At 34.6% G+C, this 26,545-nt stretch overlaps 1 protein-coding gene across 1 annotated transcript in view; it reads right to left on the bottom strand.

Annotated features, from left to right (window-relative positions):
* Positions 1-26,545, bottom strand: part of Zranb3 (zinc finger RANBP2-type containing 3) — a 231,218-nt gene that overhangs the window by 20,183 nt on the left and 184,490 nt on the right. The window contains exons 13-14 of the mRNA XM_076866057.1: positions 7,658-8,051; positions 3,359-3,556 (exon numbers count right to left, since the gene is read on the bottom strand). Coding sequence (XP_076722172.1) covers positions 3,359-3,556; positions 7,658-8,051 — 592 coding nt within the window. The remainder of the gene's footprint in view (positions 1-3,358; positions 3,557-7,657; positions 8,052-26,545) is intronic.

The following is a 26,545-nucleotide window of genomic DNA, read 5'->3' as shown; positions in this document are numbered from 1 at the left end:
TGTTTGCTTTTCATTTTTGCTAATGACTCAACAAGAAGCAGACTCAGAATTAGCTGAAAAGATAAAAGTTAGGCATAAGGGACACTTTCTTGCCACCAGGAGTTGTTACCAGTCTTGAAGGAATTTTAAATCTATCCCTTTTGCTAGTGTATATTGAAGTTGAGACTGAATGGGCACCACTTTGATTACTGGTAGCAATACATTATATTGAGGGCCAGCTAAATACCTGATTTCCTATGGCCTGGTGCCTCATATTCACAAGAAGAGATGAGTTATAAAAGTGTATTTTCTGATAATTATTTAATCTTTCCTCAATCCCACTGTCCAATATTCTGCAGGAGAGAAGATTATCAGATCAAGTCTAAATAATAATTATAGTTAATACTTATCAAGAACATACAATGTATCAGGCACTGTTCTAAGTACTGTCCTCAGTACATCTCTCACAAATAAATAGTGCATTTTAGATTGTGTGTATGTGTGTATGTGTATGTTTGTGCGTTTTGATGGTACTGGGGATTGAACCCAAGAATACTCTACCACTGAGCTACATTCCCAACCCTTCTTGCTTTTCATTTTGACACAGGGTCTTGTTAAGTTGCCCAGGCTTGCCTTGAACTTGTGGTCCTCTTGCCTCAACTTCCCGAGTTGCTGAGATTACAGGTGTGCACCACCACACCTGGAAATAGTGCATTTTAAATAGGAAGAAACCAAGGCATATTAACTTGCCCAAGGTTATATCACTAGTAAGAAGATATAAACTCAGTAATCTCACTCTAGAGCTGGTACTCTTAACTCAGCCACATTTCCTTAGTAACCTTTTTATTACTTTCCAGATCTTGAAGTGTATGATTTGTCTGCCATTCCACTTGGTAATGTCATGGCATTGGCCATTTCACAAATTTGGTTTATGTCTTATTCCTATACTTCATAAATTTAAAAATGTACTTTAATAACTCTGAAATTGATGTGTCTTATGAGTATATAATAATAATATCTGCTTCTCACAATCATTGCTGGCCAGGTGGCAGTTGTGAAGTTGGTATCCTTGCCTAAGCATGTATGAGCTTAGTTAGAACTATAATACTATTGTCACTTCAAAACTGCACATGAGGTGCATGCATTGTTATTACTATGTATACTGATTTTAATTAACTTCAAGATGTCTTCAAAAAATTTCACTATGATTTGGTATCAAAATGAAAAGTCAGCATAGTTCAAAAAATTTGAATATAGAGCAGGAGAATGTAGGTTTGATATTTAAAAAGCAAATATGTATCGCTAGGGAAATAACCTCAATTTCTTACTTTCTTGCAAAAGAGTGACTGAATGCTTCATGGGTTCTAAGAAAAAGAGATGCCTTCAAATAGAAGAAACTATCTTACATGTGGTTACTGAGATGTTCAAAAGGTTTGCCTCTTACAATGCCAAGCAAAGCAACTGGAGACATGAGATAATGCCAAGTCCTCAAAGTAAACAAATGAACAAAAATGTCAAAATGAACAGATGATGGTATGGCCAGGTCTAGACTATCATAAACATATTTTGTCATAGTTTAATTGGCAGAGTTTTTCTCGTTCTTAATGGTCCATAAAATAAGTAATGTGTCTTAATAATTAATGTGTCTTCAACTTTGATAAACTATGCTCAAGGATCAGAAATCATTCTTTGAGAAAAAGAATTATAAGAACCCCAAATCAGTTGATATTCATTCTTGGTAGCTGACAACTACATTACAGGAATATATTTCTCTTTACAGTGTTCTTATGAAAGGTAATTTTATGGTTCAAAAATACAGATGATGTATCTTTTGAAGATAAATCCAATCTTCCAGACCTCAGGAATTCCGGTTAGAACAAAACTATTGTTCCAGAGTACTACACATTATTCTGGTTCTAAAACAGCAAATATCAGAAGAATAAGCATTTTAACTTAGTGTGCCTTTTTTGTCTTCTTTTTGTTTCTAATCCACATTAGTGGGAAGATGTGAAGCCTATGACTTATGTGGAATTATCATCCCAGTGATTTGAAAAGTCAAAAACAAAACCAAACAAAACCAAACAAAACAGGGCTAGGCAAAGGGAAAAATGCTGGAATTGTCTAGAATGGATAAGGCCGATGTAAATTTCACTGTCTGAAATGAATTTCTAAGTCTGGTGATTTTTTTTTTTTTTAAGTACTGTCAGTATAAGCTAAAACATGTCTCCATCAAGAGACCAATTTATAGCTAACAAGCCAATGTTTCCCTGTCAAAGATGAAGACTTTTGGCCCAGTTGATAACTGCCAGGTGATGATGATACTCTACAGTACATTAAGCTATATGCTGTCCTACATCCAGAGCTTCATCAGCACTTAAGATTTTATTTGCAATAGGAACAAGGAACTTGGACATAAGAGTATATGCCACCTGAGTCTATACTGTCTATTTAAAGGCTGCTAAAATTAGACCTAAGCAGGATTCACTTCAATATATTCTTGGGAAGCCCTTGAGGAATTGAAGGAATTGAAAGAGCAAAGGAAGAAAAGAGAATGATTTGAGCTCAGAAATTCCTTAATGAACATTTCATTTTAAAGCTATGAATCTGATTCTAAATTATATCAGTGTTTAACAACCACAAAGAATAAAAATTTCAGCAGTCTCATCCCAACAATTTTGAGTTGGTTTTAATAGGAATATCAATCTGTAGGTTACTGTGGTCCCTAAATGAGTAACAAGAAAAACAACCCAAAAGTGCTCACGGATTTTTGCCAGCTGGTGCATAAAAGATAGTGATGTATGACTACAGGCTGGTATTTGCTAACTATCACAGTTATAAATAATGAATAGAATCAAGCAACAAATAAATACATCTGAAACACTAGATGGTTGGTTCCAAGTGTAGTTATGATTCATAGAGTTTTAAAAATTATATACCTTAAAAACAATTTCTCAAATTAAAAAAAAATGCCAATTAAGTGTAGCCATTTAAAAGCCTCCATATATAAAGAATTAATGATTTATTAAGAGTTCTTTATCTGTCAATTTTAACTATTTTTCCAAAAGCACAACCCCAAAATCAAAACAACACACTCCCAGTGTGAACAGGCTAGGTTTGGTTGAGGCAGAGCAACAGGCTTGGTGGCAGCACATGTAGCAATTTATTGGTTTTGCTCCATGTGTAGTATCTGAATGCCAACAGACACACTCTGATCTTCCAATCATCTGGTGTTTAAGAATATGGTTATGAATGGTTGGCATTTTTAATATAAAAGGGAATAAAAGGCATCTGGAATAAGGCATCAATCACAAATCCAAAATGATACTATGTTAAAATACATGGTTATTATTTGGACACTGTAAATAGAAACAGGACTTACCATTACCTGATTGGGCCGTGAGCCTGTCTTCCCTCTCAACTTCTGATATTTCTTCCTTGCTATTAGCCAACTGGTTAGGTTCAGACTGTGCAATGACTTGTTTGTCACAGTCTAAGCTAGCTTGTACTTTTTTGGAGATGTCTATTTGAGAATCATCTTCTTCATTTTTGTTTTTGTCCTGGATATGGTTGAGGTTGTCTATTTGAAGAATTATTAAGATAAAATAATTTATACTTAAAAGTATAGTTAAAAACATTATAGCTAGGTCTTTAAAAAAGAAAAATTAGTTAGTGTTAGTTCATTCTTTCAAAATATTTACCAGCAGCCTACTATTTCCCCAGAACTAGGCTGGAAAGATAATAAGGAATAAGAAAGATAAATCCAAAATCAAAACAACACACTCCCAGTGTGAACGGGCTAGGTTTGGTTGAGGCAGAGCAACAGGCTTGGTGGCAGCACATGTAGCAATTTATTGGTAGCTCAATCTATATAGGTTTTTAGCATACAGAGAAGACTGGGGAGAAAATTTGGGTATTTGATATGACAGTGGTGATTAGCCAGGAATTCTATTCTGGACATGTTAAGTTTGAGATTTCCATTAGACAAGTAGGTGAAGATGTTACATAGGCCATTGTCTGTCTCCATGCTGGAGACAGACAATAATGTAAGCAAATAAATAGTGGATCTTCACATAAAGAGAACCAAACTGAGTCTTTGTGAGTACAGGCACTGGGGATTGGGGAAGGCAGTAAAAAAAATGTTGGAATTAAAAACAAAAACATTAAAGAGAAATATTAAAAAATTATATAGAGCAAAAGTTGTCAGGGTCAAGTTCTCAGAGGAATTCCACTGGATCTGAGAGCTGTTTATGAACCTAGAAGCCTAGCTCAGGGCTTGCATTTTTGGATTAGATACTAAATATATCTAATACCATTAGATAGTTCTAGGCAGAGGAATAATAATGCATTATTTAACAGACACTGTGGTTGCTTTATATAAAAGGATCCCAAGGGGGTGACTAGAAGGGAGATTCCTGAGGTTTGGGACAAAGACGATGGTGGGTTTTGGGTAGAATGGTGACAATAAAGAGAATGTAGTTGGAATCAAGATTTATTTTAGAGGTTACTTAATGGATCAATTATGGAAAGCTCAATCTACATAGGTTTTTAGCATATAGAGAAGACTGTGGAGAAAATTTGGGTATTTGATGTGACAGTGGTGATTAGCCAGGAGTTCTATTCTGGACATGTTAAGCTTGAGATTTCCATTAGACAAGTAGGTGAAGATGTTATATAAGCCAGTGGATATATTAGTCTGAAATTCAAATAGGAGATATAAATTTGGATGATGTGAACTGTAAATTATTAATTATAAACTACAGATGTTAAGAACAAAGCACAAGAAAAGAGCATATTGATAAATATTGGCAATCAATGTTTACTATACCACATATTCTTTAATGCAGTAGAGACTGTATTAGCAACCATTACAGACTGTAATATTCTAATATTACTCCTATAATTTCTTGAATTCTACCATGTCCTCAAAGAGTTAGATGGAAGGCACTATTTTAAAAATTAGATGAAAGATTTTGAGAAATAGTTCAGAGGTGAAGAGCTGGCCTAGCATGCAGGAGGCCCAGGGATCTACCCTCAGTAGTATACACACATTTTTTAAAAAGTTAGATGTATTAGAATTGATTCTCCTTTTTAATACTTTTAGGGCCCATCAAAATCAAGGTTGGAAATAATTATGCCAAATAATAGTAATGTAATTTGAATAATTACAATTTTAAGTTATGATAATGCCACTGTTACTTAGAATACTTATTTCTTTCTAAAAGACTTTCATATTCACAACAGATAGTTCAGCCAGGCATGGTGGTGCACAACTGTATTCCCAGTGACTCAGGAGGCCAAGGTAGGAGAATTGCAAGTTTGAGACTAGTCTCAGCAATTTAGTGAGACCTTCAGGAATTTGGTGAAATTCTGTCTCAAAATAAAAAAAATACAAAGGGGGTAGGGATATGGCTTAGTGGTAAAGTGACCCCTGGGTTCAATCCCTAGTAAAAAAACAAAACAAAACCAAAACCAAAACCAAACCAAACCAAACCAAAACAAAAATAACACAAAAGGTAGTTTATCTTCACAAAGGAAGTTTTCTTGAAGTTGCTTATTAAATTTTAGGTCTAGGAATTTCATTGTTGTTCTTGGTATCACAAAGGAAAAATCAGAACTATATTAAACTATGATTTTTCTTGCTAAATCAATTAACTTATATACTTAATGTGAACTGACATTATTTTATAGTCACAATTTACTTTATTTTTATTGCCTATACCAGTTGCAAATTGCATGGAGTCACGCTAATTATGACAGGGATATTATATGGAATAAGCTTGTAGTTCCAATTTAGTTCAAGACAACAGGTGCCCACATAACAAATATAACCATCCAGATGGCAGACTTGTCAATTTTGGTAGGAACACCCATAAGTAAAAGAGGAAAGGCTTAGCCACTGATTACATCAAAACTAAGAGAGGAGAACAAGACAGGAAGGAAAAAAATGTTTTTCTTTTTTTTCTCTGGTGGTATGGGGGATTAAACTGAGTGGCGTTCTATCACGAAGCTACATCCCCAGCTCTTTTTAATTTTTTTTTGAGATAGAGTCTCCCTAAGTGGTGGAGGCTGGTCTCAAACTTGTAATCCTCCTGTCTCTTCCTCCTGGGTCACTTGAGATTACAGGCATGTGTCACTGAACCTGGCTAGGAAGAAAAGTACTGTAATATCAGAGTCTATATCTTAATTGAATCTTTGTTAATGATAATATTCCAAAGAATTATCATATAATGAAAAATTAGATGTGAATAATTATTACCACTAATAAAATGAGAATTTCTAGTTTCCAAAAAATGTTAACTTGGTTTTTTTGGGGGTGGGAACCCAGGGGTGCTTAACCACTGAGCCACATCCTCAGCCCTTTTATTTTGAGACAATGTCTTGCTAGACTGCTTAGGGCCTTGCTAAACTGCTGAGGCTGGTTTTGAACTTGTGGTCCTTCTGACTCAACCTCCCAAGCCACTGTGTTTACAGGTGTGGACCACCATGCCTAGCTCAACCTGGCATTTTTCATTGGGATAAAAATGCTCTCTAAAATTGGAAACAAAAAGAATACTAATGATCTTTTTCTTATGATAATCAGGGGCATTAATAACCATATTAGAAATTAAACATCAGGAAATGACATATCATGCTATGAAAACATACTTGAGGTATGTTTATAATTTCTAACTTTAAAATAATATGTTTTACAATCCCTGCAACTTCAGAGGCTGAGGCAGGAGGATTCCAAGTCCAAGGCCAGCCTCAACAATGTTGTGAGGCCCTGGTTACCTTAATGAGACTCTATCTCAAAATAAAAAATAAAAAGAGCTGGGATATAGCTTAGTGGTAAAGTACCCTGGGTTGAACCCTCTATACTAAAAAGAAAAAAAAACATGTTTTACCAAAGAATAAACTCATAAAACATATATCAAATACATTCTTTAAAGCTCTATGGAGGCACTGGGTTCGATCTTCAGCATCACATAAAAATAAATAAATAAATATACTGTGTCCATCTACAACTAAAAATATATTAAAAAAAAAAAAAGCTGGGCTGGGATTGTGGCTTAGTGGTAGAGCGCTCGCCTAGCATGGGAGGGACCTGGGTTCGATTCTCAGCACTACATAAAAATAAAGGCATTGTGTTGCGTACATCTACAGCTAAAAAATATATATATATATATATATATATATATATATATATATATATATATAAAAAAGCTCTATGGAGGAGTTTTTAATTATCTGTCAAGCAACAAAATGGCCCAATGTATATCGAGTAGGTAAAGAACTGAATTACTTTGCTACTTAAACATAAAAATAATCTATAATTTCTTTAAAAACAAATGAATCTAAAGAGGAAAAAAAGCAGAAGGTCTACAACTATAAGGCATATTTGCTACTATAGCAACAGAGCTTCTATTTCTGCCCACTGAATTCACATCCTGCTGACATTAATCAGAAATGTCCATTTGTGCCAAATTAATGTCATATCATAGATGCTTGGAAATTCTTGATAAAACTAGGAGTTTTTCACATTCTATGACAGATTCACAGTCTTCACTATGTGAAGTTCTTAATCCATTTTAAAAGCTAAAGTCAGTGCTGAGTCACACTAACCTTTGTTCACAGGAGTTTCTAAGAACCCAGGTTATCTCCAGCCCCTACCTCTACAGTCACCTTCCAACATACTCACCAGCACTGCCTTGAGGATTCTCACACATTTCACAATAAGATAACAGTGAATTATTGATATAGGTGCAGAAACCACACTGCCAATCCTTTCCAGGAGGGGATGGGGTGGTTGTCGGGGACTTGGCCTTATGGACATGTTCCATGAGTTTGGCTTTGGTTTGTCCAGGCCTGGATGGTTTCTCCTCTGGTAGGCTGTTGCAGTCATGGGTGGTGACTGATTTCAATCTTTTAGTTTCAGGTTCAAAATTATGTTCAGAATCAATGATATCCCTTGATGCCACTATGGTATTTTTCTCCTGAAATATCCTTGATTCATCACAGGGGGTCTCCAACTGTCTCTTTTTAGGTTTTGGTAAAAAGAATGATTGAATATCATGCTGTTTTTCTTTTTCAAACTAGGAAAATCAAACAGATATTAAATTAAGAAGCAATCATTAAAAAATAACAACAATTATTTCTCCTAAATGAAAGAGCTTAAGCCATATTCTATTATCCTGTGAAAACCTTTTTGGAAATGAATTAAATTATACTATGATTTTTCATATATAACACCATTATGACATTCATGTACTTCTTATCTTTTTCTTAGCACTTACTATGTGTCATGCACTTTACATATATTAACTCACTTAGTCCTCATGCCAGTTTTGTGAGGTAGCTACTATTATTATTCCCATATTTTAGTTGAGGCAACTAAAATTTTAGAAAGGTTAGTTAGGTAACGTGGTTAGATAAGCTATGCAATTTAAAATATACTTCATAAACTATCTTAGCCAGATGTATGTCAGAGAAAGAAAGCAATCATTTATTTAAACACTTCAAATAAATCAAGAACCTAAGGTGGGCAGTAACCCTAGCCCGTAATTCCCATGACCCAGGAAGCTGAGGCAAGAAGATCACAAATTCAAGGCCACTTGCAGCTACTTAGCAAGCAACTTATTGAGACCCTGTCTGAAAACAAAAAATGAAAATGGCTGGGGATGTAGCTCAATGGCAAAGTGCTTGGAGTTCAATACCCAGTAACCTGCCCCATAAAAAAAGAACTTAGAAAAGTACTTTCATGCCCAAACTATAGACATAGTATTCATAAACAATGCTACCCTGTTACCCTGACCAGAAAACATTTGAAAATAGCAGTAAAACTATTAACTGCTTCTTTAATAGACACATTTAAATAACTATCTTGTTTCTAAGAAATATATTTAATAATTAGCTTATTTCTAAGAAATATACTTATTTTGTCTAAGAACCCTTGCAGCATTATCTGTATTTTTCATCTTCTTTTTAATGCATAAATCTCAACTTCCTACGGAAAGAAAGTATAACTATCTCAATGATCAATTAGTTAGTAGTTGAGGTAAAGTGTTAATTTTAGAGAAATCCTGCTATGGACTGAATTGGGAACTATGCTGGACACACATTGTGGCAGACTGTATTTCCAAAGATGACCACATAAATTCTTATCCCATCTCACATGCTCCACTATTGTGGCTCCACTGAGAGGCGAAGTCTATGGTCTTCTTCCCAGAACCTGTGTAGACCTCTGTAACTGTCACATCCCTTAGAATACAGTTAAAGTGACACTGTGTGACTTCTTAGGCCAGGTCACTGAGGGTAATATGACCTCCACCTCCATGCTGGCCCACTCTCTCACTTTCCCTTTCTCACTTGGAATGCTTGCTTTTGGAACCTGTCACCATGTTATGGGAAGCTCAGGCCACATGGGAAAACCATGTGCTGATATTCCAGGGGATAACCCAGAAAGGCCCACAGGTAGCAGCCAGCATCAATTGCCAAACATATGAGTGAATAAGCTTTCAGATATTCTAGTCCCCAGTTTCAAAATCTTCTAGTAAAGGCCACAGTTATCATGGAGTAGATCTATCATCCCTGTTGTACTCTAGATGAATGTGCATTCACAGATAACCTGAGAAATAATATATGAATTTTTCAAATACACTAAGTTGTGGAGAAATTGGTTATGGAGTAATAGATAAAAAAGAAACTATGGGTAATAATAGCAAATAACCAAGTAACTATAAGGAGATAGTTTACATAATGAATTTTATCTGTACTTCTTAGTAGTAATGCATAACAGAGATTTGGAAAATTCATAGAGACAGAAAGATTAATGGTTACCAAGAGCTAGAGAGAAAGGAAATGGGAAGCTGTTGGTAAATGATTATAAATTTTCCATGTGGGGTAATGAAAAAGTTTTGGAAGTATCAGGAATGGCTGCACAACACTGTGAATATAATGCCACTAAATTGCATATCAAAAATGGTTAAAATGGCAAAATTTGTGTTGCCGCAATAAAAATATTAAACCCCACCACACACACACACCAAAAAAAAAAAAAAAAAAAAAAAAGAAAAGAAAAGAAAACAAAAAAAGGAAGGAAAACCTATATTTGGTAAAAGTAAAACATGTATTATTATAGGGACAAGCATGCTGCATTCCTAATAATGTAGAACAACTATTTTTGTACATTATTAAATACTATAAAAAGTTATCTAATTAGGTATAGAAGTTATAGAATTTAGATGAAAAATATATAAAATGAAATCATTAACAAAGAAACAAGATTTTTCAAATAGTGCACTAAGGAAATTTTAAGAAAAGGGACAGAGTTTCAGGCAATAAAGACAAAATATATATAATCTTGAAAAGAAAATAGACCATGGAGAATAGAGACCATGAACAGAACTTCCAAGAAATATGGGATAACATTAAAAGACCAAATTTAAGATCTATCGGGATAGATGAAGGCATGAAGATACACACTAAAGGAATGCACTTTAGTGTTTTTTTAAATGAAATAATATCAGAAAAGTTCTCAACCCTAAAGAATGGAATGGAAAATCCAATTCAGGAGGATTACAGGACCACAAATGTACAATATTACAACAGACCCACACCAAGGCACATTTTTATGAAAATGCCTATCCTAACAGGATAGAATATTAAAGGCTGCCAAAGAAAAAAATGTCAGATACATTTAGAATGAAACCAATCTGAATCTCAGCTGATTTCTCAACATAGACCCTCAAAGCTGGGAGGTTCTAAAATAATATATACAAAGCTCTGAAAGAACATGGATGCCAACCAAGAATACTATGCCCAGAAAAATTAAGTTTCAGATTTGACAATAAAATAAAAACCTTTCATGATAGGGCTGGGGTTGTGGCTCAGAGGCAGAGTGCTTGCCTCGCACATGCAAGACCCTGGGTTTAATCCTCAGCACCACATAAAAATAAATAAATAAAATAAAGGTATTGTGTCCAACTATAACTAATATATATATATATATATATATATATATATATATATATACACACACACACACACACACACACACACACACATATATATATACATACATACACACACACATATATATATATATTTTTTAAACCTTTCCTGATAAACAAAAGTTAAAAGAATTCACAACTAGAAAACATGCACTACAGAACAATCTTAGCAAAATATTTCATAAAAAATTAAAGTGAAAACCAGCAAAGGGAGCACCTACACAAAAGGAATAATCAATCAAAGGAGAAACTAATTCAAATTAAAAACCAGAAATAAATCAAAATGACAAGGAATAAAAATAATACATCAGTAATAACTTTGAAGAAAACTCATCAATCAAAAGACATAGACTGGCAGAGTGGATTTAAAAAAAAGACCCAACAATATACTCTCTCCAAAAGACAGAACTCATAGGCAAAGACATCTACAGACTGAAGGTAGAAGGATGGGAAAAAAACATATCATTCACATGGATCTCATTAACAAGCAGGGATTTCTATCTTCATATCAGATAAAATGGACTTCAAGCCAAAGTTCATCAGAAGGGACAAAGAAGGACATTTCATACTGCTTAAATGAATTATACGTCAGTAAGATATAATAATCATGAATATTTATGGCCCCCCAAATGGAGCATACATCCATCAAATAAACCCTTCTTAATTTCAAGAATCAAATAGACCATAACACATTAATACTGGGTAACTTTAACACACCTCTCTCACCATGGGATAGAGCCTCCAAACAAAAATTAAATAAAGAAATGATAGAATTAAATAATACAATCAATAATTTAGACTTAACAGACATATTGAGTATTTCATCCATCAATGAATGAATTACTTTCTTCTTAGCAGAGAAGCAACACATGGATCCTTCTCTAAAATAGGCAACATCTTAGACCACAAAGCAACATTTAGCAAATAAAAAAATAGAGATAATACTTTGCATTCTATCAGACCATAATGGAATGAAATTGGAAATCAACAATAAAATAAAAAATAGAAGCTTTTCTAACACCTGGGGACTAAAAAACATGGTACTGAATGACCCATGGATAGCAGAAGAAATCAGTGATGAAATAAAAAAAAATACTTAAGAGGTAAATGAGAAGAGCAACACAACATATCATACTATCTGCGACACTATGAAGGCACTTCTAAGAGGAAAGTTCATTGCATTGAACTCATCATTAAAAGAATAGGAAATTGCCAAATATTTATTTAATATTATATTATAAATATTTATCTAATATTACATGTTAAAGCCTTAGAAAAAGGAAATGAATGGGCACTCCATAGAAGAAGAAATAAAATTCATCAACAAATATATGAAAAAATTTTCAATATCTCTAGGGGTTAGAGAAATGCAAATTAAAAATACACTGAGTTTTATCTCACTTCAGTCAGAATGGCCATTATCAAGAATACCAGTAACAATAAATGTTGGTGGGACTGCAGATTGGTACAACCACTGTGGAAAGCAGTAGGGAGATCCCTCAGAAAATTTGGAATGGAACCACCACTGACCCAGCTATCCCATTCCATGGGATGTACTCAAAGGACTTAAAATCAGCATATTATAGTGATATAGCCACATCAATGTTTATAGCAGCTCAATTCACAAGAGCTAAACTATGGAACCAACTTAGATGCCTTCAACAGATGAACGGAAAAGAAAATGTGATACACACACACACATACACACACACACACACACACACACACACACACAATGAAAAATTACTCAACCATAAAGAGAAATGAAATTTTGGCATTTGCCAGTAAATGGATGGAATGGAGACTATTATGCCAAGTGAAATAAGCCAATCCCCCAAAGCAAAGGCCAAACATTCTCTCTGATATGCGTGTGCTACCTCATAATAGGGAAGAACAGAAGGAAAAATAAGTACTTTGGATTAGACAAAGGGGAATGAAGAGAAGGGAGATGGATTTGGAGGAGGAAAATTAGTAGAATGAATTGGACATTACTTTCCCTTGTTCATATATGAATACACGACTAATGAAATTCCACATCATGTATAACCAGATGAGAAATTGTGTACTATATGTCAAAAGAAAAGGGTGAAGAAGACAGATTAGCAGATAGAGCTTGGCATTTCTTTTAAAAAGGTAAAAATAAAGACAGTTAAACATTTAAAGAAAATATTATATTCTATACAATATAACTGCAAAGAGAGCTTATAGGATTTTGAAAATACTGACAAATGTTTGGCAGACATAAAGTTAAAGCATTTGACTTTATAAGGGAGGTAAACTTTCTGAGTCTATGCCTGTCTGGAAATGAATTAAGTTTGCCCTCATCATTAGTGGTCACGCTGGGCATACAAATCCCTTTTATTTTTTAGTTTTGGACCTGGGGATTGGATTCAGGGACATTTAACTACTGAGCCACATCCCCAGCCCTTTTTATATTCTACTTTGAGATGGGGGTCTTATGCTTATGGTCTTACTAAGTTGCTGAGGCTGGCACTGAACTTATGATCCTCCTGCCTCAGCTGGGATTATAGGCATGCATCATTGCTCAAAGCTGGGCATACAAATCTTTAACAATATTACTATTTCCTCCAACACTGGATAATGCTGATGATATGATTCCTTTGTAAGTTATAAACTTTTTCTTCATTTTAGAGGCTTTCTGGAACTTCTATCACTAGTGTTCTAAAATTTGATAATGATCTATATGTATCTATATCATCTATATTTACATATGCCTATTCATTTTGAATAATATTAAGTTTAGCTATTGGAAATTTCTATGACTCTTTGATAATTTTTTTTCCTTTTCATTTACTCTTTTTTTCTGGGATTCCTGTTAGTATAGTGTTGGATCTATACATTTATGTCTTATTTACTGACTCTCATATTTTCCTTTTTTGTCTTTTTACTCCATAAATACTTGGAGTTTTTCTCTCTCAACTCTTCTATAGAATTATTTTAATTTGGCAGTCATACTTTTAACATCCTTTTGTTCCTTGATTGTTTTTTTCACAGTATTCTGGTTTTATTTAAATTTGCAGTATCAACCGTAAATCTGAAGCTACTAATTAGAAGATTTTAGAAAGTTATCTTCAGGATCCGTTTTAGTATTTGTTTACCCTGTTCATGCTATAGATTTCCTCCTAAAATATCCAATGGCCCTGGTTGCCCTTCATATTAAGAATGAGGAATAGCAGGCTGGCCTGGGCACTCAGGACACATGAGGCTTATCACTGTGAGGATTTGATATAACACCCTGACTGAATGTGAGAGGTGCGGGAGATGTTGGTGTCCTTAGTAATCCTCAGAGTCCTGAGGATTTCTGACTTGCAACATGGTAGGGATATTTTCAGTTGCTGTAACAGGAAACACAGGAAGGTAAGTAGATTCATCAGAAAGCAAAAAAGAGAAAAAAATAAGAGGAAATAAGAAAAAAAGTTTACTTTCAGACATTTAAGAACAGGTTGATACCATGGTTGAAAGTTTTAAGAGGCAGGTCTGGAGTCCAAGAGAAAGAAACAACTGGATTTTGACATTCAGAAACCACTGCCCTATACAGTTGCATACAGTTATTGAACTGGATGTCATGACACAAATAGTTTGAGAAAAGTAAAAAAAAAAAAAAAAAAAAGTTAAAGAAAAGGAGAGCAAACAGGGAGACAACATTCTGAGGAAGAGTAACCCAGAAGAAAACTAAAAAACTAAAACTAAAAGATCAGCGGGGCTGAGGCTTTAGCATATATGGTTTTTCAGTCATCACAATAGGTGTTTGGTAGATATTTTCAATTAGAACTTGCATCCTTTGGTTTGGGGAAATTTTCTTATGTTACTTTTCCTTCCTCTGTCTTTTCTCATTTTCCATTTGTTATTTCTAGGTGATTTCCTCAGTATCTCTTTTCCTTCCTTAATGAATTATTAATTGCTGATAGTATAACTTTAATTTCTAAGAGCATGCACCTGTTTGCTGATAATCTTCTTTCTCTTACTCAATTCATGGGCAAAATATTTCTTTTTACTTCTCTGTGGTTATTAATTATAGTTTTTGTTTTACTGTCTTTCTTGTCTTACACATTTGCTTTTCATGAGAGGCTTTCCTCCATGCCTGGTGATCTTTCCTTGTGTACTCATTTAAGAGTAAGACACTAAAATGCTATGCAACATTCCGTGTGGGAGACTTCCTATACAGTCATCACTGACTGTTTTCTTGGGGGATCACTTAACAGTCTCAATACATTTTTTTTTTATTCTAGTAAGGCTTTTCAAGGAGGATACAGTGCTAGCCACCAGGGAGCTGATAAGAGAAAAAGAGAAATATGATAATGATATCACCATTAATTAAGTAGTCTTTGGCTTAATCTGCTTATTTTCCACTTAGTGCTTTACTCCCTCAACTGCCTCTCTTCCTAAACATTGTTTTAAAAACATTTTTGTAAGAAGAGCAAAATAAAACAGTATAGTTACAAACATAAAATATATAATAGACTGATGTTACATCTACTAAATAATGTTTAATTTCAGAACTTTGTTCCATTCTACATTTTAAAGAATTTGTTTCTTTAAAGGTTTACCTCTTCACCTTTCTACTAATAAAACAAAATTGTTTAAGACTTGCTAAAACAAAAGCAATCTTCTCAACAACATCAAACAATGAAAGAAATCTTCCCCCCAAAAGAGAATTCTCAGGGCCTTCAAATAGAGGTGAGCTCCTTAATTGAGTTATTTAATTAAGCTATTTTTAAAAAGAACTTTTACTACTTAAGCAATGACTAATTTTGGAAAACAGCATTTGAGAAATTTTTATTATGTATTAGAAGCAGTTTGGGAGGAAAGGTTAGGAATGACTTACAGAAATTACCTTTGCTACTATGAGAGTTTACTAACAGTGCATGGGAGTGATCAACATGGGTACTTTTCTAAAAATGCATGCCACTTGGATAACCATAAGTTGAGCCTTCAGCATGTCAAATTCAGAAAAGAAAGGAGTGGGTAGAAATTATTCTAATAATTTCTTGACCAAAGGATACACTAAGAATATAATTTTAGCAAATGGGAAGATTTGCAATGATGTTGGCTAATGAAATGATGGCTAAGTTGGACAATAATGAATGTTGTCACAGGTAGTGAACCTTACAAGTTAGTATCTTGGCCACAGAGTTACCAGAAGCTAAAAGACTTAATAGGAATAAAGATTTCCTCCGAGGAAAGCAGGGAGAAATCCAATCCATACCATTAGTTATGATTTCTGATTACAGTCTTTGGGTAATTCGGCAGGAAGTTCATCGATGAGATTTCTTTTACATTTAGCAGCTATGATTGATAGGAAATCAAGTGAGAAAACCTCTTTGCTACATCCTAAAGATAATAATATGCACTAGATGAAAATAAAGAAAGGGTTTTTAAAACATGGGTTTTTAACTTGTGACCCATGGACTTCTCAAGACCTTAGAGGGCCTTCTGTGAGCCCCTGAAATTGACGATAAAATATTGTGTACATTGCACATGTGTTTTGAGAGAGCAGTTCTTTTTTTTCCCATAGTTTCAGAGGGATTCAAGACCCATCTAAGATTATGAGAATAGAATAAAATATTTCAAAATGCACTTGTGGTTTTAAAACTCCATTTCTTTCCTCATTTATTTAAGGTAAAGAGGGATTGAGAAATCACATGTCAAATATACACATGGGTACTAAATCTAACTTTTTTAAAGGAAACAAACATATGAAGTCTTTTAGATAATTCATGAAAGTCCCTCTGGCTTCTCTCATGATAATTTTTCAAAACTGATGAATACCTATAGAGAGTAACTCCTATGCAGGCACAAAACATGCTACTAAAGTGTTTGCACAGTCAAAAAGAGGAAAACTATTGCTGAGGTGAAGAGAAGAAAGCACAGGGATTCTAATAGCTAGGAAATTGCCATACTGGGGCTGGGGCTGTAGCTCACTGGTAGAGCGCCCGCCTTGCACATGTGAGGCATTGGGTTCAATCCTCAGCACCACATAAAAATAAATATACTGTGTCCATCTACAACTAAAAAATATTTAAAAAATTTACCATATTGGCAGGACTCAAAGACTTGAATATCACCTAGGTCAGCTTAAAACAAAACACACAACCCTAGATGTTTTGAGACAGAGACGTATTACCACTAAATCCTCAAGCAGGTTTCAGTTGGTATTTGGGACATGACTGATTAATAATAGAAGAAACTTTTTTTTTGCCTTTTAAAAAATTGTTCTAATTAGTTATACATGACAGTAGAATGCATTTTGACATACTGTACACAAAAGGAGTACAACTTCTCCTTCCTCTTGCTGTACTGCACTCACACCAGTAGTATAATCATACATGTAAATAGGGTAATAATTCTGTCTCATTTTACGGTCCTTTCCATATCCTCTCCCTTCCTCTTACTCCCTTCTGCACAATCTGAAGTTCCTTCATTCTTCCCTACTTTCCCACTATGGATCAGTATCCGTTTATCAGAAAAAACACGTGGCCTTTGGTTCTTTGGGATTGACTTATTTCACTTAGCATGATATTCTCTAGTTCCATCCATTTACCATCAAATGCCATAATTCTATTCTTCTTTAAGGCTGAGTAATATTCCATTGTGTATATGTACTACATATATTTATCTATTCATCTGTTGAAGGGTACCTAGGTTGGTTCCATAGTTTCGCTCTTGAATTGAACTACTATAAACATTGATGTTTCTGTGACACTATAGCATGCTGATATTAAGTCCTTTGGGTATAAACCAAAGAATGGGAAGACTGGGTCAAATGGTAGTTCCACTTCAAGTTTTCTGAGGAATCTCCATACTGCTTTCCATAGTGGTTGTACCAATTTGCAGTCCCACCAACAATGTATGAGTGTACCTTTTTCTCCATATTCTCACCAACATTTATTATTGCTTATATTCTTGATAATTGCCATTCTGATTGGAGTGAGATGAAATCTCAGATTAGTTTTGATTTGCATTTCTCTAATTGTTAGAGATGATGAACATTTTTTCATATGTTTGTGGATCGACTGTATTTCTTCTTTTGTGAAGTGTTTGTTCAGTTCCTTAGCCCATTTATTGGTTGGATTACTTTTGTTGTTGTTGTTGAAGTTTTTTGAGTTCTTTATGTATCCTGGAGATTAGTGCTCTATCTGATGTGAGTGTAGTAAAGATGTTCTCACACTCTCTGGGCTCTCTCTTCAAGTTATTGATAGTTTCTGTTGTTGTGAAGAAGCTTTTTAGTTTGAGTCCATCCCATTAATTGATTCTTAATTTTACTTCTTGTGCTTTAAGAGTTTTGTTAAGGAAGTCAGGTTCTAAGCTGACATGATGAAGATTTGGGCCTACTTATTCTAAAAGAAATTAACTTTTAATAACATACTGATTTATAGATACATATACTAAAAATAAATGCAAAATTTCTGTCTGTAAGATGTTTCTAATGATTGTTATGTTGTCCTTTCAATATTAATTTTTTTTATCAAGTGTTCATTTTTAGTGGAGTTGGTGACACTTCTCCAGCTGTCAGTGGCTTTACTAATTAAAGCACCTGAGAAAAAGGCAAAATAATTGTAAATAATACTTTCCAAATAAACACATTTTCTAAAAATGTTAAATTAAGTAATAACATGATCCTCTGCTACTTAGAGTCTAAAGAAATAACCTTATTGGTGTCACTGAAATGGAACAGAATCTTTAAATTCCAACAGTCATACTATTAGCTAAATATTAAGCACCATACCATCCTGGCAGGCTGATATTTTAAGAACTAATGACTCTATTATTGTTATCATTTGCCTTAGTGGCCAAGATAGGCAGGAACACAGAAAGACAAAATATTTTTATGGTCTGGTAAAGCTTGGTTACTGCATAGCAAGATTTAATTAAAAAGTCTTTTATCTTTTATAACAATATTCTTGTACTTAGAAAAGACATTACAGTAATAAGTTACAAACATCCTAACTCACCATGACTATTTGTCCTTAGAAAGAAATGATTAGAGAAAATAACCCTTTAGATGTGTAATAAATAAGGAACTTAAAAATAAATATTTCTAAAATTGAGATGTGATCCGAGCCTACAGTGATTTTTATCACAAGACTCATGGAAAAATGTAGTCAAGGCAACATGCCCATGTCATGATGAATGGAGACAGAGGAACATATACTCCTCTCTTCAGTTAAATAGCTGACAATAGCCATTGTGTTTCTGTCTTTTGTTCAATATTATTTTTGAAAAACAAAAGAAAAATCTTGCCTTTGGTGAGAAGTGCTAGGAATAAAAATTGTTAAATGCTTAAGATGGCAACACACATTTTTATCTGGAAGGCTCAGGGACCTAATCTATTTGCTGTATTTTGTACCATGGTAAACTACTGGTCTTTTTGAGACAAATCTCCTGGCCATATGATAGGATTAAAAGTCAGTTATTAGAATTGAAAGAGAGGAAAAGGAAAATTAGTAAAACTCATAAAAAACAATAAGGCACTTCAAAGCCTGGTGCTATTCCAGTGAAGCACAGACCACTAATCAAAGCAACTGATGTCAGGTTTAACAGACTTTGATCAAAGGGTAGCTCTGGTAGAAACCATTCCTACCTCTTGTCATTTAGCTCTTGTTCCCAAAAGAATTAATAAATCTCTGTTTTACAAACAGATGATTGGGACTTCATGCTGGTCTCCTGAAGGATAGGGAACTAATGACTAGAATTGTAATTAAAGAGCTCTCATTAATATTTGTAAACAAGCCAAAAAGAATCTGTTTTCAAGGATATAGAGTGAAGAAATAGGGTTTTATAATCACCTAACTTAAAAAAAAAAAAAAAGCCTTTAAATTATCTTAAAAAAGAAGTGACTGATAGATTTTTTTAAAAAAGATATTCCAGGCCTGGGTTTGTGGTTCAGAGGTAGAGCACTCACTTAGCACATGTGAGGCCCCGAGTTTGATCCCCAGCACCACAAAAAAAAAAAAAAGAAAAATTTAAAAAAAAAAGAAAAAGATCAATCAAGGTATTTTATCCAACTATAGCTAAAAATTAAATATCAAAAAAAAAAGATATTCTGGGGCTGGGGTTGTGGCTCAGTGGTGGAGTGCTTGCCTAGCATGCGCAAGGCGCTGGGTTCAATCCTCAGCACCCCATAAATGTCAAATAAACATATTGTGTCCACCCCAAACTTAAAATATAAATTAAAAAAAAGATATTCCAAATTGTCCATTCCCAAGTAACTGAATAAAATTTTAACAGTGATCTGATCTACTTTAAAGTAGAACTGGTTTTTCTCTGCAGGCTGGAGAAAATAGAACAATAAACTTACTCTGGTTTAAAAAAGGTATCAAATAAAATGTTATTAATTATTTTTATCAATGACATCAAAACTAGTACATGCAAATGTCTCCGAAATGGCTGTCTATTCTAATAAGAACAATTAGAATTTACAGCAAAATATCATATAATGTACCAATCACTAGAATGTAATTCAGAAAGTGTAATTAATCAACCAATGTTGAGTATATGTCTTTGTATCATAATTTGTATCATAATTTCTCTTTTAAACTCTAGATCTGACCTAGGACATCAGGTGAGGTACAGAAGCACCTCAAACTCAGGATGTTTGGAATGAATTCCTCATCTCTGTCTTTAAGCCATGCCTTTCCTACTGTCACAGTCTCTGCTCTTAACAGCTTGCCACACATTAACTATGGAATCCTCTGTGATGGACTAGTTTGACTAAACTGGATCTCTTCCCATTACTTCAATTTGTCCTCTTCTTATCTACCTGCATGCATTTTACTGTGGCATTTCCCTTAAATGCCTGCTTCAATCTCTTCCTTCTACTCTCTCTGCAAATGTTAGTATTAGAAAAGAGTCCAACTAGGCCTCATTTTGTTGATTCTAACTCTGAACTGTATGAACTGTTTCTTCTCCTCTCTCTTTTCACTTCTACTATTAGGAGTTTAGGGTGGAACTGAGGGCTCCTGATAACCCTCTGAATCCCTGACAAAGGAAATGGCTTAACTAATAGACCTGTAAAGGCCTAATAGCACCATAATTTTTTGGGGGGTAGGTAAGAGGTACATTAAAAAAAAAAACTGGTTACACTGCAAGGCCAAAATTAAATTTCCTATTTCTTACCTTAGCAGCAGAGGAGATGGGCCTTGGCATGCCCTTTCACTCTGCTCAAGGCAGAAGCAGCAAGCATAAGAGGGGCATATCTCTGGGGAATCACAGCAAGCCACCAATTGAACTGTGGTAGCCCAACCAAGAGTGCTACCACAATCAAGGGGAAAAAGCCTAAAAGTGGAACGGAAAGAAAAATATTTTCCCTATAGGCAGAAACTGGATGGGAATCTGGGCAGAAATAATCCATTTCCCAATAACACTGTCTTCAAGAACTTCTGTCTTTTTCCCCTCCAACTCTTTTCCCACATTGCCACTATGATTATTTTTTGAAAACAAAAATCCAATCATGTCATTCATCTGCTTAAGAATTTCCAATGAGGGCGGGGTTTATATCTCAGTTGGTAGAGTGCTTGCCTTGCATGCACAAGCCCCTGGGTTCAATCCCCAGCACCACAAAAGAAAAAAACAAAAACAAACTAACAAACAAAACACTTCCAATAACAATACATTCTTCCAGGATAAAGTCAGACTTCTAGGCATGTCATGTATGGGCTCCTCTCCATCTGGTTAGTACCCAAGTTTTAGGCTTCTTCTCTCCTTTGACACTTCTTGTGTGCCTTACACTTATACATTCATATGATCTTCCCATTCTTAAAATAGTTGATATCTTTTCACATAGCTGTGCTTTGGGTATTCTTTCTGCCTGAAATGGGACCTACTCACTCCCTTTGAACTCATCCTTCTAAATCTAATTCAGATGTTTCCTTATGGAAACTTTCCCACATCCACCAAGTGGTTATTTATTCTGTCCTGTGTTCCCAGAGTCTAGTTTACATACCTCAATTTTTCACATTTATCATCTTGCATTACATGATTTGTTTATAATTACCTCTCCTAACTAAAGAGTGGGCTCCAAAGGAGAATTAGCCATTTTCCTCATCCTTGCATCCGCAGAGACTAGCATGTCTTTTTAAAAACAATTTCATTGAGATGTAATTTTAAAAAAGTGTTTATATGCCATAAGTTCACCCTTTTAAAATGTCCAATTCAATGACTTTTAGTAAATTCATAGTTGTGCAACTATCACCATTGTTTAATTGTAGAACATTTTCATTACCCTCAGAAGAAACCCTATACTCATTAGGTAGAAATCACTTCCCATCCCTCCCTCCCACAAGCCCCTGGCAAGCCACTTTATGTTTCTGTGGATTTGCCTATTCTGGCCAATTCATATATATGGAGCCACACAACATGTAGCGTTTTTGTCTGTTTTTCACTTAGTATGATATTCTCAGGACTTCACTCCTTTTTAAGGTCAAAAAGTATTTCATTGTATGGATAAACCACATTTTGTTCATCAATTCAATTTATGGACACTTGGATAGCTCTAGCTCATTGACTATAATGAATCATGCCACTGTGATATTTATGTACAAGTGTTTGTGAGGACATATGTTTTCAATTCCCTTGAGAATAGAATTTCTGGGTCATACAGATTTTATGCTTAACATTTTAAGAAATTGTTAGGCTCTTTCTCAAAATGGCTGCAGGATTTTACAGTCTCACAAATACTGCATGAATGTGCTAATTTTTCTATATCATTACCAGTACTTATTTTCTTTTTAAATTTTAATCATCCTAGTGGGTGTGAAGTGGTATCTCATTGTGGTTTTGATTTTCATTCCATATAATCTTAATCAATGTTTATATGATGATCTTTGAATGCCTGTGCAGAGTACACATCTCATAAACACTGGCAAAACCAAACCAAAGTGTTTCAATGTTTGTATATTTCTCAAATATTTATGGAGGGCTCACAATGTGCTAACTCTAAAGCATCTACTAGAGTGTGGCAAAGGTATGAGAGATGACTTTGCAGCAAAAGGGCCAGGGTTCAAATCCCAGCTCTGCCATTTATTGTTTGTACAAACTTGGGCAGATTGCAATACCCTTCTGAACTCAGTGGGGCATGATAACTATCTGCCTCTTAGTGTTGCTGTGAAGGTTAAATAAGATGATGAATATTAAGGATTTAGCATAGTGGCTACATAGAATAAGTTCTCCATACAGGTTAATTCTTATTACTTAAGTCACAAAGGTAAACAAGACAAAAGTAACACAATATGAAATGTTATGATTATCAGGTATTTATGTCTATATCCATAATAATGAGGCTACATGGTGATTCTTATTATTAGGCTACTGTGCAGACTAATCACATAGTATTTATAGGGTTATTTGATTTTCTAAAATGTAAACTAAATAAATATTCTAATTTAAGATGTGTTGGCCCTAAGAAAACAGTGCCCTAACATATTCATAAATGAGATTTTGGACAAGACAGATTTAGACTTTATGAAAACTACTGCCCCTATGGTCAACTTTCTTTTCACTATTACTATTTGTTTAACTAGACAATTATACTATGGCAAAAAGGTTATTTTTTATATGTATGAGATAATTTTTTATTTGAACTTTTTAGCCTACAAGACAAACATTTCATACAATGTTTGCATTTGATAAAAAATGCAGTTTGTTTTTTAATTTTTGAGAGTATATTTAAAAATTTTAGTTATACTGAGGAGCTCTCCTTCCCAACTACAGTTATTTTTTTTTTTTTGCAGCAGACCAGCCATCATTTTATATATTTTTAGTGTAAATATGGATATTTGAAGTATAATTTTGTTTTGGGTAAAAGATGTTTGAGAAGCTTATGAGGACAAAGACTAGGGAACTTGAGGACAACTGTGATGAGGCAGGCCAAAGCTCTCAGCAGACAGGAAAGGTAAAGAAGGGAGGCAACCAGGAAGAGATTCATGAAGTGAAAGGAAAACTGGGAATATTGAACTAAGAATGCATAAAATTAAAACAACTGATACGGAAAACTAGAGACTTCAGTACAGTCGAAGCAAGAAATGACTGGGAATAGCTGTTCTGGCTGATTGAGGAATTTCTTGAGATCTGTTTCACAATGGAAAGATTATTACTATATGAAGCAACAAAATGGAATCAGCTCTGGCTTACTGAACTTGGAAGAAAAGAAGCCAAGCAGGAAGGAGTCACAGCCTAAGTGGAAGTCAGATTCATTACCCACACTAAATTTGAGTCCTTTTTTTGCTCAACCCACTTATCATTTATGCCCCATGTTTCCCTTAGGATACTTTTTAACTTCTGTATAATGGATGAAAAGGAACTTAGAAGCCAACTAGTAATCTAGGGCTTTAAATAGCTGGATACATTATGTTTCTGATTATCTAATTAATGGGGAAAGGAGAAAAAGAATATAGAAAGGCCTTAAAGAGGTTTAAGAGAAGGAGCCAAGTTCCCTACACTACAGCTAAAGAAGGAACAGCCCTTAGAAGATGATAGCCAAATGAAAACCAGAGAGAAGCAGCTCCCTATCAGTCTACTTTATGTAGAAACAGCCTTTTATCACTCGGAAGTTGACAATATACACTAATGTTATCCATACCTTTCTTTCCATCTGGAGGCAACCAACCTTATAACTCAATGGAAACCACTGTAAGAAAATCAAAACCCCTCAGCCTGGGATGGTGCAATACAAGCAACTTGGGGGGCTAAGGCAGGAGAATCAAAGTTTGAAGCCAGCCTTGGCAACTTAGTGAGACCCTGAGCAACTTAGCAAGACCCTGTCTCAAAATAAAAAATAAAAAAGAACTGGAGATATAGCTCAGTAGAAGCACCCCTGGGTTCAATCCCTAATACCAGCACGACCTCCTCCCCCTGCCCCAATTTAAAATTTTAAATATGAAAAAAGGAAGACGTGGAAAGAAAATTGACTGCATGTGAGACAGTACCCTGGGGATGAAATGACTCCTACATAGGACTGCTTACTTAGGGACTGGCAACCACAATGTGCAGAGGCATCTTTCTTCATGGAGGTGAAATCTGTTTTCTCCATCTGAGTTGGATTTCAAGTTGGCTTTTATTTGAGCTAATAAATAATTTCTTTTAAAAACATAAACATATTGGGATGGGCAAAGAATTGTGACTCATGAATTTGTGTGGCTTATTGAAATACCAATGCTTAACAACAGATAGAGGAGAGGTATCTGCCAAGCTTGGGTTGAAATAGAGTCATAGAAGCCCATGTGATGCTTGATTATGGAGAGAATCAGAAAGTCCTAGTGGTGAGTTGAAGGAGTAAAATGAAAGGATTGAAGAATGGCTAAAAAAATTACCAAAATATTTCAATATTTTAAAAACTTATACAAGTACATTTATACTAGTATACAGTACTGGAGTCCTAGTATTGGTTCTATGTATTTTTCTTTCAGTCTCAATAGTTAGGTGAGTTATGTGACAGAAAGAGGACACTGATTAAAAGAGAGAGAGAGAGAAACAGAAAAAGATAATGTAATTTTGAAGGGCACAGTATCAGAAGAGGTAGGAAACATCAAAACAAATACAAAATTTGTGTCTAGGAAAGTATTTCATTCTTCTCCTTTTCCTAATCACAGATCTCCCTGTCCCCAGGAATCATAATCAGCAATATTATGCTCTAGGTCAATTCTCAGAAAAACAATTTGCCAAAATCTCATATGCTATTTGCCCAGTGACCAACATGTTAAAAAGTAAATACACCTGAAATGTAATTCAATGAAGATCAATTTGCCAATTCATTGGTTTTCTAGAAATCATTTACAGGATTTGTAGCTTTTAGAATCTGATTAATTGGCAGAAGTAAGAAGACTACAGGGAGCCACGTAAGCAAGGTGCTAAACCTCTGGACTCTTTTTCTGCCCTCAGTTTACCATTTCTTTTCCTCAGGTTTACTCTCTGCTCTTGGTCTAATCTTCTTTGAGCTGAGTTCTCAGTCTTTCCATCTCTGGGTTGACAAGTTGAGCTGAGTCATGTGCTAACTACATAGTCAATCTATCTTCCTATAGAAGAAGGTCACTCTTCTTTGCTCCAGCTCCGTCCAGTTGCAGCTGCAGGGAGCCGGGACAGAGATGAAATGAACATTCCTTAAAATGCTGACTAATATCACAGAACTATCCACAAGCTGCTAAAAAACATCCAATTAGAACTGCTATAAATTTGCAGTTAAGGAAGTTTTTGATGACAACTGGCAAGTCTGGATAATTTGGTGAAATTTAAACGACAAAACTGGAAGTAACTTAAAAATGCTAATGCTGAAAAAACTTTTAAAGGCTTTTTAGAAGGCTCAGAAAGAAATCAGCAAAAATAGAAAAATTCCCATTGGAAATGCTGAAGTTCTGACAGTATAAAGAAAAAAAAAATATGTTCATTGGTACACTAAATTCCTTAGGCCTTTTCAAAAACTGAACATTTCTTAAAATGCACAAGGCTGGAGCATAAGGATAGAGAGATCATTGCCCACCTAAAGTCAACCAAAGCACATTTTGCATGTTGGCAAAACAACAAACAACTAAATACAAACAAAGCAGACCAACTCAAAACACAGGATA

The sequence above is a fragment of the Callospermophilus lateralis genome, chromosome 9 (assembly GCF_048772815.1).
Source record: "Callospermophilus lateralis isolate mCalLat2 chromosome 9, mCalLat2.hap1, whole genome shotgun sequence".
NCBI lineage: Eukaryota > Metazoa > Chordata > Mammalia > Rodentia > Sciuridae > Callospermophilus > Callospermophilus lateralis.
The sequence above is the reverse complement of the archived record's forward strand: the minus strand, read 5'-3'. Positions and strand labels throughout refer to the sequence as shown.